Source organism: Drosophila albomicans, chromosome 2R (genome assembly GCF_009650485.2).
Source record: "Drosophila albomicans strain 15112-1751.03 chromosome 2R, ASM965048v2, whole genome shotgun sequence".
Classification (NCBI taxonomy): domain Eukaryota; kingdom Metazoa; phylum Arthropoda; class Insecta; order Diptera; family Drosophilidae; genus Drosophila; species Drosophila albomicans.
In genome coordinates this window covers 21,729,827-21,742,501 of record NC_047631.2, presented here as the reverse complement: position 1 = coordinate 21,742,501, position 12,675 = coordinate 21,729,827, and the positions used below count along the sequence as shown (strand labels likewise).

The 12,675-nt window shown below is 38.8% G+C and overlaps 1 protein-coding gene across 1 annotated transcript; it reads left to right on the top strand.

Moving 5' to 3' along the window:
• The first annotated feature begins 448 nt into the window (after positions 1-448).
• Positions 449-12,398, top strand: LOC117575970 (peroxidase). The gene is made up of 9 exons (XM_034260449.2): positions 449-842; positions 9,727-9,911; positions 9,980-10,180; positions 10,238-10,449; positions 10,518-11,262; positions 11,324-11,480; positions 11,546-11,915; positions 11,979-12,084; positions 12,139-12,398. Exons 1-9 carry the CDS (start codon positions 840-842, stop codon positions 12,245-12,247), a joined length of 2,088 nt encoding a protein of 695 aa, XP_034116340.1. The 5' UTR covers positions 449-839; the 3' UTR covers positions 12,248-12,398.
• The last annotated feature ends 277 nt before the right edge of the window (positions 12,399-12,675 follow it).

Genomic DNA, 12,675 nt, shown 5'->3' with positions numbered 1-12,675 from the left:
GGCATAGTTTTACTTTACGGGTCCTAGCCAAAAATGACAATCGACCAACATATCAACCAACACTGCAGCACTGTGTGTGAGCATAAAAAGCAGCGACTAAGCGTATTCAATAGCTCCAGTTAACTACTTATGTGTATCCCCCCGCTCAGATGTTGCATCGCCACTACATAAATTAGAGCAGAGCGTAAAAAAATAAGCAAACTTCTTTGATTTACACGCTTGCAGTCGGCGCTAGCTAGCGCCTGTACTTCGTCTCCATCTGCGTCCCGTCTTCGTCTTCGTCTACGTTTGCGTCCTCGTCTTTGCCTGCACTCGCGTTGGAGCTCGCACTGAACTGGCTTTTGGACAGACGCAAGCGCAAAGCCGAATCGCTGCCGTTGCCGTTTGCTGTTGTCGATTCGTTATAAAAGCACCAAATTCAGCGGCAGGCAAGTTAGTTTGCCGCCGTCAGTACCTTGGGGGCCTTAGCTCAAAGAGGTTTACCAAACAAATCCGCTACGCTTCGATCCGAGCCGATTCGATCCGATCCAATCCGATCAGATACGATCGGTGATCAGCGAACCATCAACATTCGCAGGTGTCGAGTTGTGAATGAGTGTGGCTCATAAAGCGCAGCAGCAAATTAATAAGCCTACAATTTATTAATATAATTTGCTCAACTTTGCATGGAATTCGCGATTTCGCGATTGGCTAATTCTCGCATTGTTGTTCGGATGGGCAGTGTGCCAATTGCCAATTGCAAATAAATAAGTGAAAGATTTACAAATACCAAACTATAATAATAATAAAAAAGTATTCGAAAGTGCCAGTTTCCCCCAGCGAAAGGACAATTCAACAAAATGGTAAGCGAACATTTGCAAACATATTTGACAAGCTGCTATTTTAATGTCATATGGTAATGTGAGAATTTGAAATACGATCTGACATGTTATTAGTTTCTGCTAAAAAGTGAAAGGAATTCGAATCGTTTCTGGATATCAAGAATTTATGCGAAATATCATTAAACTACTTGATAAATATTTGCAAGCCAATTAAGCAAGATATTTTAAATGCTCGCTTAAGCTCGCAATTAAAGTTGATTTGTTTCCATGCTCATTAAAAAGCTAACGAATTTAGCTAATCAGACGTGAAAGAACTTAAATGTGTATTTAATCTGATCTAAGCAAAATTAAAGTGATTAGCAAACAGGATAATGCATTTAACTTTCTGAAGACCATAAAAATTGCAATTCAAAACTCTTGAGAGTGCTTTTAATTTCGCTTCGCATTTACATAATTAAACGTTTGTTGTTAATTTGTGTCCTCAGCCCCAGTAATCTAACTAATTTACCTATTTAAACCAGTTTCTGTTGACTACTGTTAATTGCATATTTAACAACAAATTACAGACCCATTGTAATACTTGAGACCTACTCTAAACTAACTGTAAAACCACACAACACATAGCCATGTATGTGTGCGAAAGTGTGTGTATGTGTGTGGCACAATAATTGTGTTGAAAATTACATTTGTGTTTTTGTTTTCATTAAAAGTAAGGTAATTATTTTAAGATACCAAGCGAATGACCTTCATAGTTGAATTCGTTTTTATTATTTATTTCGGTTTCTGTTTTGTTTTTAGTCTCTATCACGACTTCGACCAAAAAACTGTAAAACCCTTCGAATTAGCCTCAGCGCATGATCAACAGTTTAAGACAAACTAATTTGACACGCCCCCACGTCCAAAATCAGTTCAGTTCAGTTCAGTACAGTTCACTTCAGTCCAGCCTCTAAGCAAACATTGTTGGCTGATATTAATCAGCGAGCCGCCAGTCAATGAAGCTCTCGAAAATGCAAACATAATTTATAGATGTTTGTACTCCGATCTGTCTATACAACTATCCATATCCATATATGCATTGTGTGAGCTTGTCGATTGTGTTACATTGTAGGCGATTTTGTTGGTAATGTTTTTCGAGTTGGTCCATTTGCATGGCATTCAATAGAACACAACGATTTGAAACCGGACTTTGAAAGTTCAAGCTTATGCATACTTTTTATAATCACATGCAGAGTGTGTTGCATGTTTTAATGGGATTATGTATTCTATAATACATGTATTGCAGTTGAAAAGTCAAGACTTTTTGGGTTTTATGCCCATGCCTACTTTCTCTCTCTCTCTCGCTCTTTATGTTTGCCCCTCTCTGTCTCTCTGAACTGGGCTGGCATCTTAAGACTATTACGCAATTTACTTAATCATGAGGTATTTATGTACCAACTGGATTATGCCCCAGAGTACAAGAGAGTGAGAGTGAGAGTGTGAGTGAGAGTGAGACTATAAGCAACCACAATTTGACGACTTGTTCGCCATTCACTCCATCCATCCAGTCAGTCAGTGATTACATTCATTTCAGTTATGGCCGTTTTCAAAACCCAAACCCAGAAGTCAAATATGCAAATAGCTGTTATACTCGAACTACATAGATTATTAGCAGGTACAACACCAGGAACTAGGAATTCATTATTGAGCTACAGCATTATGTACAAATCTATGTGGAACTCGTTCAATGCAAGTTGTCTCTGCAAAATATGTAATATTAATACAATTATGTCTTAATTTTCAAGTCACGTCAACGTCAGCTTAAGACAATGGCATACCTTTTGTTTTACAATTCCATCCGAAAGATCACAATGATCTCAAATAACCAATTTTTTTTGTTTTCTTAGAGCAGCGAGATTTGAATATTTATACATTGTACTTGGTATATTGTATTTCTGGTTTTCAATCATTTCGAAATCTCATTATGCTCAGTAATAAGTATAGTATGTAATTATGGGAACTGTTATATAATGGCATATTTGACAGCCAAATTGAGCGTTAAAGTTAATAACTAACAATATTCTGCTTGGCACCCGCTACTTAGCTTCCAACTAATACCATATTGTTAAACCGATTTGGCTCACTTCTTGTGTTTCTGTCTTGCTTGCTCCAGGCCAATTATAACTTTAAATGCTCTATATACGAACCACGATCAACGGCAAGTGCCCAAGTACGCGATGTAGTATGGTAGTAATAATAACGTTGTTAACATTTCTCATTTTTATACACACAGTGGCCGAATTGGGAAAACTTGTGGTTATCGTACATGGCTCTCGTGTTGGTTAAATCCAAATACGAACCAAATAAAAAAAAAACATCTAAACCAAAAGGCGTTTCGACAAATTGCAATCGTATGCTCTGGGGAGCTTTGGGAGTTCGAGAACCCAACGCGATGCACCGAACGCAGAGGTAGCTAATTAATGTAAAAGCTTAAACAAATACAACTAATTACGCCATTAATTAGCTAAGCGTTACGTGGAATGCGGTCTTGACGGCTGCGACCACCGCTCCAAAAATTCCAATCAATGTAACAAGAATTTAAATCGGTAGGGGAATACTTGAAATAGCCAAGAATTAACGCAAATCAATTAAATACTGGCTATATATAGGGCGGGACCTAATACATATTTGCCAATACATTGAAATTTAATTCGATTGTGGAACTCAATCGCAAAGTCTTTATAACGCCTTTTTCATAACATCATTACCAACCTCAATTATCAACCAATAAACGCAATAAGAATTTATTATCAATAAAGAAATATCTATAAAAAGGAATTTATTTCATTTATAATCTATTTCGTGCCACCTTCCGAAATTATATAAATCTTATCTATTTAATGATAGCAATTTTATCAAATTACCATTTATATTGACAACTTAAATAGATATAAAAATTTTAATTTGACTTTCTTTTGTCTTCCCAGCTGAGCAAATTAAAGCAAACAAAAGGTGCCTCCAATAAAAAATTAATTAGCAAACACAGATCGTAAAGATTCAAGCATTTTGCATAAAATAGTAGACATCCAAAGCGATAATTGAATTTCACGTTCAATCTCAATTGCAGTGAGTGACCCCTAAAAAACAATAACATAAACAAAAACAAGTCGAAGTGGCAACCAAAGAAAGCAGCCGACTTGTCTAGAGATCAACTGGTTTCATTTTTTGGGGTCTGGGTACGCTTTCAGTTTCAGTTTCCATTGATGCAACTGCTGCGCCAACAACTGGTACACGAATTCAAAGTCAAGGTCTCCCGCCACAATTGCAGCAGCAGCAGACAGACAGACAAGAGTTTGTTGTCTGCGGCAGACGGCAACGCAACGGGGCTAGCCCCAAGCAGCAGCAGCATCTGGCCATAATTTGAGTCGATTACAACTTCATCTGGCCAAAGAGATGGCGGCGGAGGAGACGAAGTCGCAGCTCGGCTTGTTAACGGTAGATGAATGGGGCGACTTTGTAACAAGCAGCAAGCACACGAATCGCACATTTGAATGGAGCTCTGAAGAAATTCGCATGAAGTTGAATGAATGGTGAATACAATTGTCGCACAAGAGTGCAATAACTGTTTATGATCTCGCCGTTACAAAAAAAAGCCAACTGACTTTGCAATACATAAAAAAAGCAATAGAAATAAAATTGGTCACAACAGCTAATAAAAAAAAATAACATCTGTCATAAGAGTATTCGTAAATTAAAAAAAATTTACACTTACCATTAATTAGTCAGCTTTATATAGAGTGGCATATTATGTAGTAACTTCCGAAATAACTGCGATACGCACTTATCCATGGATTTGTAATCATCGCATCGCAAGTCTAATTGTTTTTCTCGCGTGTTTCTCTGTCGTCGTATGGTCTGCATTGTCAGACAATGTTTTTTTTTTTGTCTTCGGACGCTTCCGTTATTCGCGTTGTAAAAGACAATGCCATTTTGGATCTGCTCTGGTTGGCATTGTCAGTGCCGATGACGATGTAGTTGTGGGGCCGGAACCGAAACAGAAAACCGCAAACGAAACCGAAACGAAACGGGCCGGACGCGGCAATTGCGCTAAGAGCATCGTAATTACTTTAATTTTAATTACGCGATGAAACATGTGAACATATGACGTTCACACTCCACAAAAAACGACCCTTTGAGAAAATCAGACATTGAATAGGTGCATTATTTTTAACGACCCAGACACACACACATGCTTCATCACTTTATCATATCTCTTTTAAGCAATGACATATCTTTGCATCGCCTTCATTATTTATATTTTCACTAATTTCGCATAGAGACAAACACAAACACACGCACATGTGTAATAGGAATTCGCAATGGGATTACTCGCAAAAAAAAAACGCGACGCCATTTTAAACATGTTGCACGAATCTCACGATCAACAGGAAAATAACACTTTTTTATGCAGACACTCAACACATTCAATATGCTTTCAACTGTTGAAGGTTGTAAATAATTTCCAAATCACAATTGCGCAAGAAAAAACAAACAAAAAAAGATTATCACACGTAATTTCCAATTGCAACGGAAAGCAATCCAATCAATGACTGACTGTTTATGTGTCGATCCGGCAACTCTAGATAAAGTAGATTTTAGTGCAATTATGCTGCTGGTGTGTACACACTTTATTTTTGAAGTTCACTAAAAGTAACAGTTGTTTGGCAGCCCTGGTGTCGGTCAGGATATTTGTTTTGTTACTGCGTAATTCCAATTAAAATTAATTATGGCCAAGTGTTTCAAATATGTATATAATGCACAAAATAATATACGCAATTATTATAAAGTGCATAAATAATTATTCTCATACACCTGTGAATGCAAAAGTAATTCGATCTCTAACAAGTCATACGTTGCCTGCATCATAAAAGATTTATGATGGCTTATACAAATGTCTATAAAAACAGGTACGCACAAAATCAAAGCAAATAAATAGTGAATAGTGCACACTCGTATTGTGCTCGTAAGCACCCTGGAGTTTTATAGCTGCAGGTCGTCCGATGGCAGCCTGCAATTTGTTGTTGTGATTGTTGTTGTTGTTAAGCACCGAGCTTGCTATGACGTAGTGTTGTGTAATTAAAAGTAATGCAACGACAACAAACAAAAACTCCATGGAGTTAGTTGCATTTTGGAGTCGTGATATGTCAGACTTGTGTCGGAAAATGGCGAAAGGCAGTTAGTTGCACTTACCTTGGACTCGGACTAAGAACAACGTCGTCAATTCCAAAACCACAAAACTCCTGTGTCAGTTGTTGCCGTTGGCTTTTAGGTCCCCCCCAAAAAGGTGTTGGATAAGTCAAAATAAAGACAATAAACAAACTGGGTGTAACATTCTCTTCTGCACAAATTGGCAACAAACTGACCTTTGTCTTTTCTTGTCTTCCAACACAATAACATTTATTATTGACTTCAATTGTCACCAATTTCAGTTACAGACAAAAAGTAAAGGGAAATAATAGTTTAAAGCGAATTAAGTATGACGAAATTGTCAAATGCTGCGCTTGCGCAATCGCACGCATTAAACAACAACACGAAAAATAATCAAAACAAACTCATTGGCTTGACAACTTGTTAAGTTGTGGATAATTTTGGTATTTCATTCATTAATCCATGACTAGGTTAATTTGTCTACAAAGTGCTAAAGCGTATTTTGCACTTCCCCTGAAACCAGTTCCATTGCGTTTATTTTGGTTCAACTTTAAATTCGGTTCGAAACAGTTAAGAATCAATTAGTATGGATCATCTAAATTTACGACCGTAAAAAGGCGACTGCAAATTGCATTCGCAATTAGAAAATACCAGTCACAAGTCTCCGTCTCTGTCTCTCAACTCTGTTTTTTGTTTGCAATAAATTCGCTTCACCCAATTGCCGACCAGTCCTGCCCAACAAGTTCATAAAGCAAGCAAAATCACATTTGATCATTCAACTGCGTGAATGAGTATTTTTCGAGTGCTGTTCGGTCATGTGACTTTGACTAGTAGGTGCAGTTGATGCTGGAGCTGAAGCTGTGCTACATTTGATCACCTGACTTTTTGGGCACGAGTGTTGCAGCCTCTCATGTGTGTGACTGTGTGGGAGGGGGACAAGACAGTCTACTTATTGGCATCAATTATGCTCCATAGTGTACAAAGCTGTCAACTTTTTGATTATATTGCTATTGCTATTGGGGTGATGTTTGTCAAGAGTTGCTTACATGTTACATATTTTGTATAATTATCGCTCTAATCTCAGCACGATCTTGCACAACACGATTAAGACCACGTTCAAATACCAGAGCAATAAAAAAGAAACTAAAGCTAGTCCAGCTGCATCCCAATTTGCACTTTAAGGTGCTCAGCACCTCTCTATATTCGGTAGTCGCGACTTGGGACACTTTCATTTTAAATGGCAATTTCAATTAGTGCCTGTTCCCCAATCTGAAATGTCTTTTGATTTGTGTGCACACCACGTCGACATCGTCGCAATTTTGACATGCCTTCTACAGCTCCATATTCCTGTCACAAGTCCCGGATTGCAACAAAGATCTAGACAGATATGTACATCTGTATCTGTGTACTTTATATACGCTGCTGCTCTGCTCCATATAAGGCACGCTGGCAATCCATCAATAAATCAATCATTTTCTGTGTGCTCAATTTCTTTGGTGCACGTAGCTATTTTACACTTTAATGATCAGCAAATGTCTTTGGCGATATGAATTCGATTTTAATTAGAAGCCGTTAAAGTCGTAAAAAATTTGCTCGCTTTTTCTCAATTTGGCCATGATTGGCTGCAGATTGCTGTGCCCCAAAAATATTGCACCACTTTGGTGTAGTGGCTTTTCAGTTTGATCTGCTTCAACTATATCAGATTTGTGCTTTTGTTGACAACATTATAACTGAACCTATATATAATACTTACCAAGAACTCAATTGTATCATAGTAATACTAGTAATTATGTAAATCTTGTATTATAATATCTTTAACTGGCATTAATCATATGTAATTCCTTGACTGTCAACAGCTTTGTCTTTACTTGGTTCCCAGGCGAGGATAACTCCGGAATCTTGTCACTGTTGCATTGTTGTGGTCACGAACTAGAACAAAACTAGATTTCATTGTAGATACTGCTTAATCGGCACGTTAAACGTTCTTAATTATTGAAAAAGTACAATGCAGATGTCGACCCTGAACGTTGGCAGTTGGCCTTGTTCAAAGTCAGTTTTATTTATTCTTTCGAGACAATAATCCCGCAGTCGCAACTACATCAAAATAAACAAATATGTTTGATCTATGGTCAAGATGAATACAAAAGTCCGGCAAGATCAATAGATCATAAATTAAAATTGAAAGTAAAATTTAATACTAAACTTGTATTGACATGTTATCCATTCTAATTGTACCCTATAAAACTACAATTGTCGACTTTAAGCTAAATTGTGGAAAGGGAGTTTAGCAAACTAGGAAGCCCAAAACGAATAGATCGAAGTGATCTGACAGCATTGTCTCTTGGGGCCAACTGTGGGGGCCATTGTTCTTTGGTCTCTCATGCAATTAAAACAGACACAATTTGTGTTCGTTTCTGTCACGGCAGCTGCTGCTGTTGTTGTTGTTGCTGTTGCTGGATCGGATTGGCCGCCAATGGCCAATGAGCATTTGAAATTTGCATTTTGCAAATTTGTATTTTTCTATTTTGCGTTTTTTTTGCATGCAGCTGGCATTTTGCACAAAGGTCTGACTTCATTTGGGAGTCGTGGTGGCTGCGATGTTGAATCTGGTCTAGGTCTAAGCCCGAGGCCAATGCTCGCGAGACAAATTCATTATGTAAAACCTCAGACAGACACTTTATAGTTACGTTTTTCTATTTTTTTGTTTTCCTTTGGCTGTTGTCGATTCAGTCTGTTTACATAAGTAGTCTGCAAATTGATCAAATTGAATGCGAATACTCAGTGTTATTAACAATTATGAGACTTTTCACGCTTGCCCAGTTCCCATTGGCATGGCCAGAGAGTACATAAATAAAAATCCATTGCACGGATATAGCTTAGTTTTTGGGCTTTAAAACACCGGCAGCAAATTGTTTGCCTGCGCACATGAACATGTTTCTCGTCGCAATGTCGCAATGCAAATGAATAATAATGAATACATTCCAAATACAAAAACAGAGGTGATGAAACCAGTTGTGTCCATAACTTCAGAGGAGCCTGTGTCTCTCTGGCTGTCTACAACTCCGGCTTAGACTCTGACTCAGATCGATTGTTGATTGTTGCAACTAACTGTTCCCTAACTGGTCCAATGCGCGATTCATGCAAAAATGGCTCACTTGCAGCTTTCGTGTTCGCTGTCAGTTAACATGAAACGTGTCCACAAATTTCACGTTAACTGCCAGCCGGCAACATTTTTGTACTGTAGCTCAAATCTTAAGCGCTTTTAATATTGCCATCAATTTCGGATTTTGTGGGTCTGTAGGGGATGTCATTGAAATAACGCTGTAAAGATATTACGGCTTTATAAAAATGTGATATTTCCACAGAGATATTCACCTAAGGCAATTCATTTGGCGCTGATTATATTTATTTATTTATATAGTACGGTCGTATTAAGTTTTTATTTGTAGAATTTTATATTTATCATTTTTGAAGTCATTAAACAAAAGTCTAAAAATGTTTGATTGAGCTTCATAAATGTGTTACAAAACCAACTGAGAAAACCATAAAATTGCAAATTGAATTTTTGTCCTGATAATTTATAATATTAGTAGTTAAAATATCAGCATATCATAATAAAATCTTTAGTTGTTGCTTCAGTTTCATTTATAATGTCCCACTCTAAAATTTGTATCTACCTTAAAAGTTATGTCTATTAAAATTATGCCAATTTGCATTTCAGATGTCAAATCGGCGAGACATGCTGCTCCTCAGCATGCTGGGTCTTGTTTCGTGTGCCTTAGGGCTGAAAGTATCGACTGGCTACCACATTGTGCATAATGAGCAGCCGCAATCCCACGCTCAACTGGGATCAAGCTATCATGGCTTCAGGTATCTGCAAGGCGCAGCAGCTCCATATTTAGTCGAGTGAGTCAATATTAGATAGCTGCGATTGCCTTGCCACTTATGCACTGTTTACTTTATGTTCACTTTAGAAACGCTTTGCCTTTGACGGTGGATACATCTCCGGCACCACAAAATCCCTTCCTGTCGTCTATATCGAGTCCACGGGCTCCGATGCCGGGACGAGTTCCCTGTGCAAGTCCTCCAGCTGTCTGCGAAAAGACAGCGTATCGCAGCATGGATGGCTCCTGTAATCATCTTGAGCAACCTGGACTAGGAGTGCCCAATACCAAGTAATCAATTTGTGGGCAGTTGTTTTCAGTTCAATATTAACAACAACTTCTTCTTAGATATGGACGTCTTTTATCGCCCAAGTATGCCGATGGCATCTCAGCTCCTACTCGCTCTGTGACTGGTGATGAGCTGCCCAGCGCTCGTCTGGTATCCCTGGTGGTATTCGGTGAACAGGATGTGCCTGATCCAGAGTATACGCTGCACAACATGCAGTGGGGACAGATAATGACGCACGATATGAGCATGCAGGCGGGAGGCACTCAATCGAGTATGAATTACTTACCTAACAACCTTGTTACCTAACTGTTGACTAATCACTTTCCAATCCTCGTGTAGAGAAACATCCAACACGTTGTTGCACCGACGACGGACGTTTAATTGGTTTAGATACCGCCCATCGAACCTGTTTCGCCATCATTGTGCCTCCCCATGATCCAGCTTACTCTCAAGTCGGTACCGAGTGCCTTAACTTTGTGCGCACGCTGACGGATCGCGACTCCAATTGCCAGTATACGGGTGGACCAGCAGAACAGCTGACTGTAGTCACATCTTACTTGGATCTTTCTCTAGTTTACGGCAACTCAATGCAACAGAATAGCGAAATCCGTGAATTCCAGGGAGGACGCATGATTGTTGAGGAGCGTAACGGTGCCAAGTGGTTGCCATTGTCGCGCAACGTTACGGGCGATTGTGATGCTGTCGATCCCAACGAGGTCTGCTACAGAGCCGGCGATGTGCGTGTTAATCAGAACCCTGGATTGGCCATCTTGCAGACGATATTGCTGCGCGAACACAATCGCATTGCCGATGCTCTTTCCGCACTCAATCCTCACTTTGATGATCGCACGCTCTTCCAGGAGGCACGCAAGATTAACATTGCACAGTATCAGCACATCAGCTACTACGAGTGGTTGCCAATTTTCTTGGGTGGCGAGAATATGTTGAAGAATCGTTTGATCTACAAGACTCATGGAGATAGCTATGTGAATGATTATGATCCTAAAATCGATCCAAGTGTACTGAACGAACACGCAACTGCTGCATTCAGATATTTCCATTCCCAAATCGAGGGTAGACTAGAGTAAGTTTGGCAGTCTATAATATATGTGATTTATTTTCAAATTATTCTTTGCGTTTTTTAGTTTGCTGTCCGAACTGCGCGCTGTGCTTGGCTCTCTGACCCTTAGCGACTGGTTCAATCGTCCTGGCATTATTGAGGTCGGCGATAACTTTGATTCCCTTACTAGAGGTCATGCCACTCAACCGGAAGAGTTGACGGACATTAACTTTGACAAGCAGGTTTGCACAAGATTGGACAATTACAGCAAGCAGTTTTGCATTAATTTGCATTTGATATTCTGCAGATCAAACATTTCCTGTTTAGACGTAATATGCCATTCGGTTCGGATCTGCGCTCATTGGATATTCAGCGTAATCGTGATCATGGTCTTGCCACCTATAATGACATGCGAGAATTCTGCGGTCTCAGTCGCGCTCATTCGTGGGAAGGCTATGGCGATTTAATTAGTCCACAAACTCTTGCCAAGCTCAAGTCACTTTACGATAGCCACGAGGATGTGGATCTAACTGTGGGTGCTTCATTGGAGGATCATGTCGCTGGCGCCTTGGCTGGTCCCACATTCCTGTGCATTCTTACGGAACAGTTTTATAGAACTCGTGTCGGTGATCGTTTCTTCTTTGAGAATGGCGATAAGCTTACTGGCTTTACACCAGGTAACTCACCTGATCTTGCAAAGTATTCATATTGATAGTAATAACTCTTTTATTTCAAATCAGATCAATTGGCGGAGCTGCGTAAAGCAAGCATGGCTCGTCTTCTTTGCGATAATGGCAACAATATTGCTTCCATGCAACCTGCTGCTTTCAGAGTGGTCTCGGGATCGTAAGTTCCTTTAGATGGTATACATTTTACAATTAATTAATGTGTAATTCTTAGGAATCCTGTTGTGCCATGCTCCCACATTCCGCAAGTTGACCTCACCAAGTGGATTGATCAGGTTCATCAAGCTCCTGCTGATCACTCCATTCTTTTTGGCAAGAAATGATCAATTTTAACATAAGTGTACACATGCGGATTTGTCATTAACTAGTTCAAAATATAATAACATTTAGTTTAATCAGCTTAACAAATGTCAAATAGAATTCCATGTATTATACTGCCCATTTTGATGTACATAAAATCACAATCAGTTTATAAGAAAGCGACAATGTGTATTATTTGGGATTTTATTGGATTTCTAATAATTCCTTTCAGTTTTTAATTCGGTCGATTATTGTATATTTTCCTTTCAGCTTTCAGCTTGTCTCTTTGTATGATAAACTTTTATGTTTACAAACATAAATGAAAGCCGCCAATAAAAGAGAGTGAACACTGAAAAAACAAACAGAATAAAACTATTGAAATGTGCCCATTTGCATATGCATAGAATGAATAGATGAATTGATTTGCTTTTTATATTAAATTGTTTAAAAA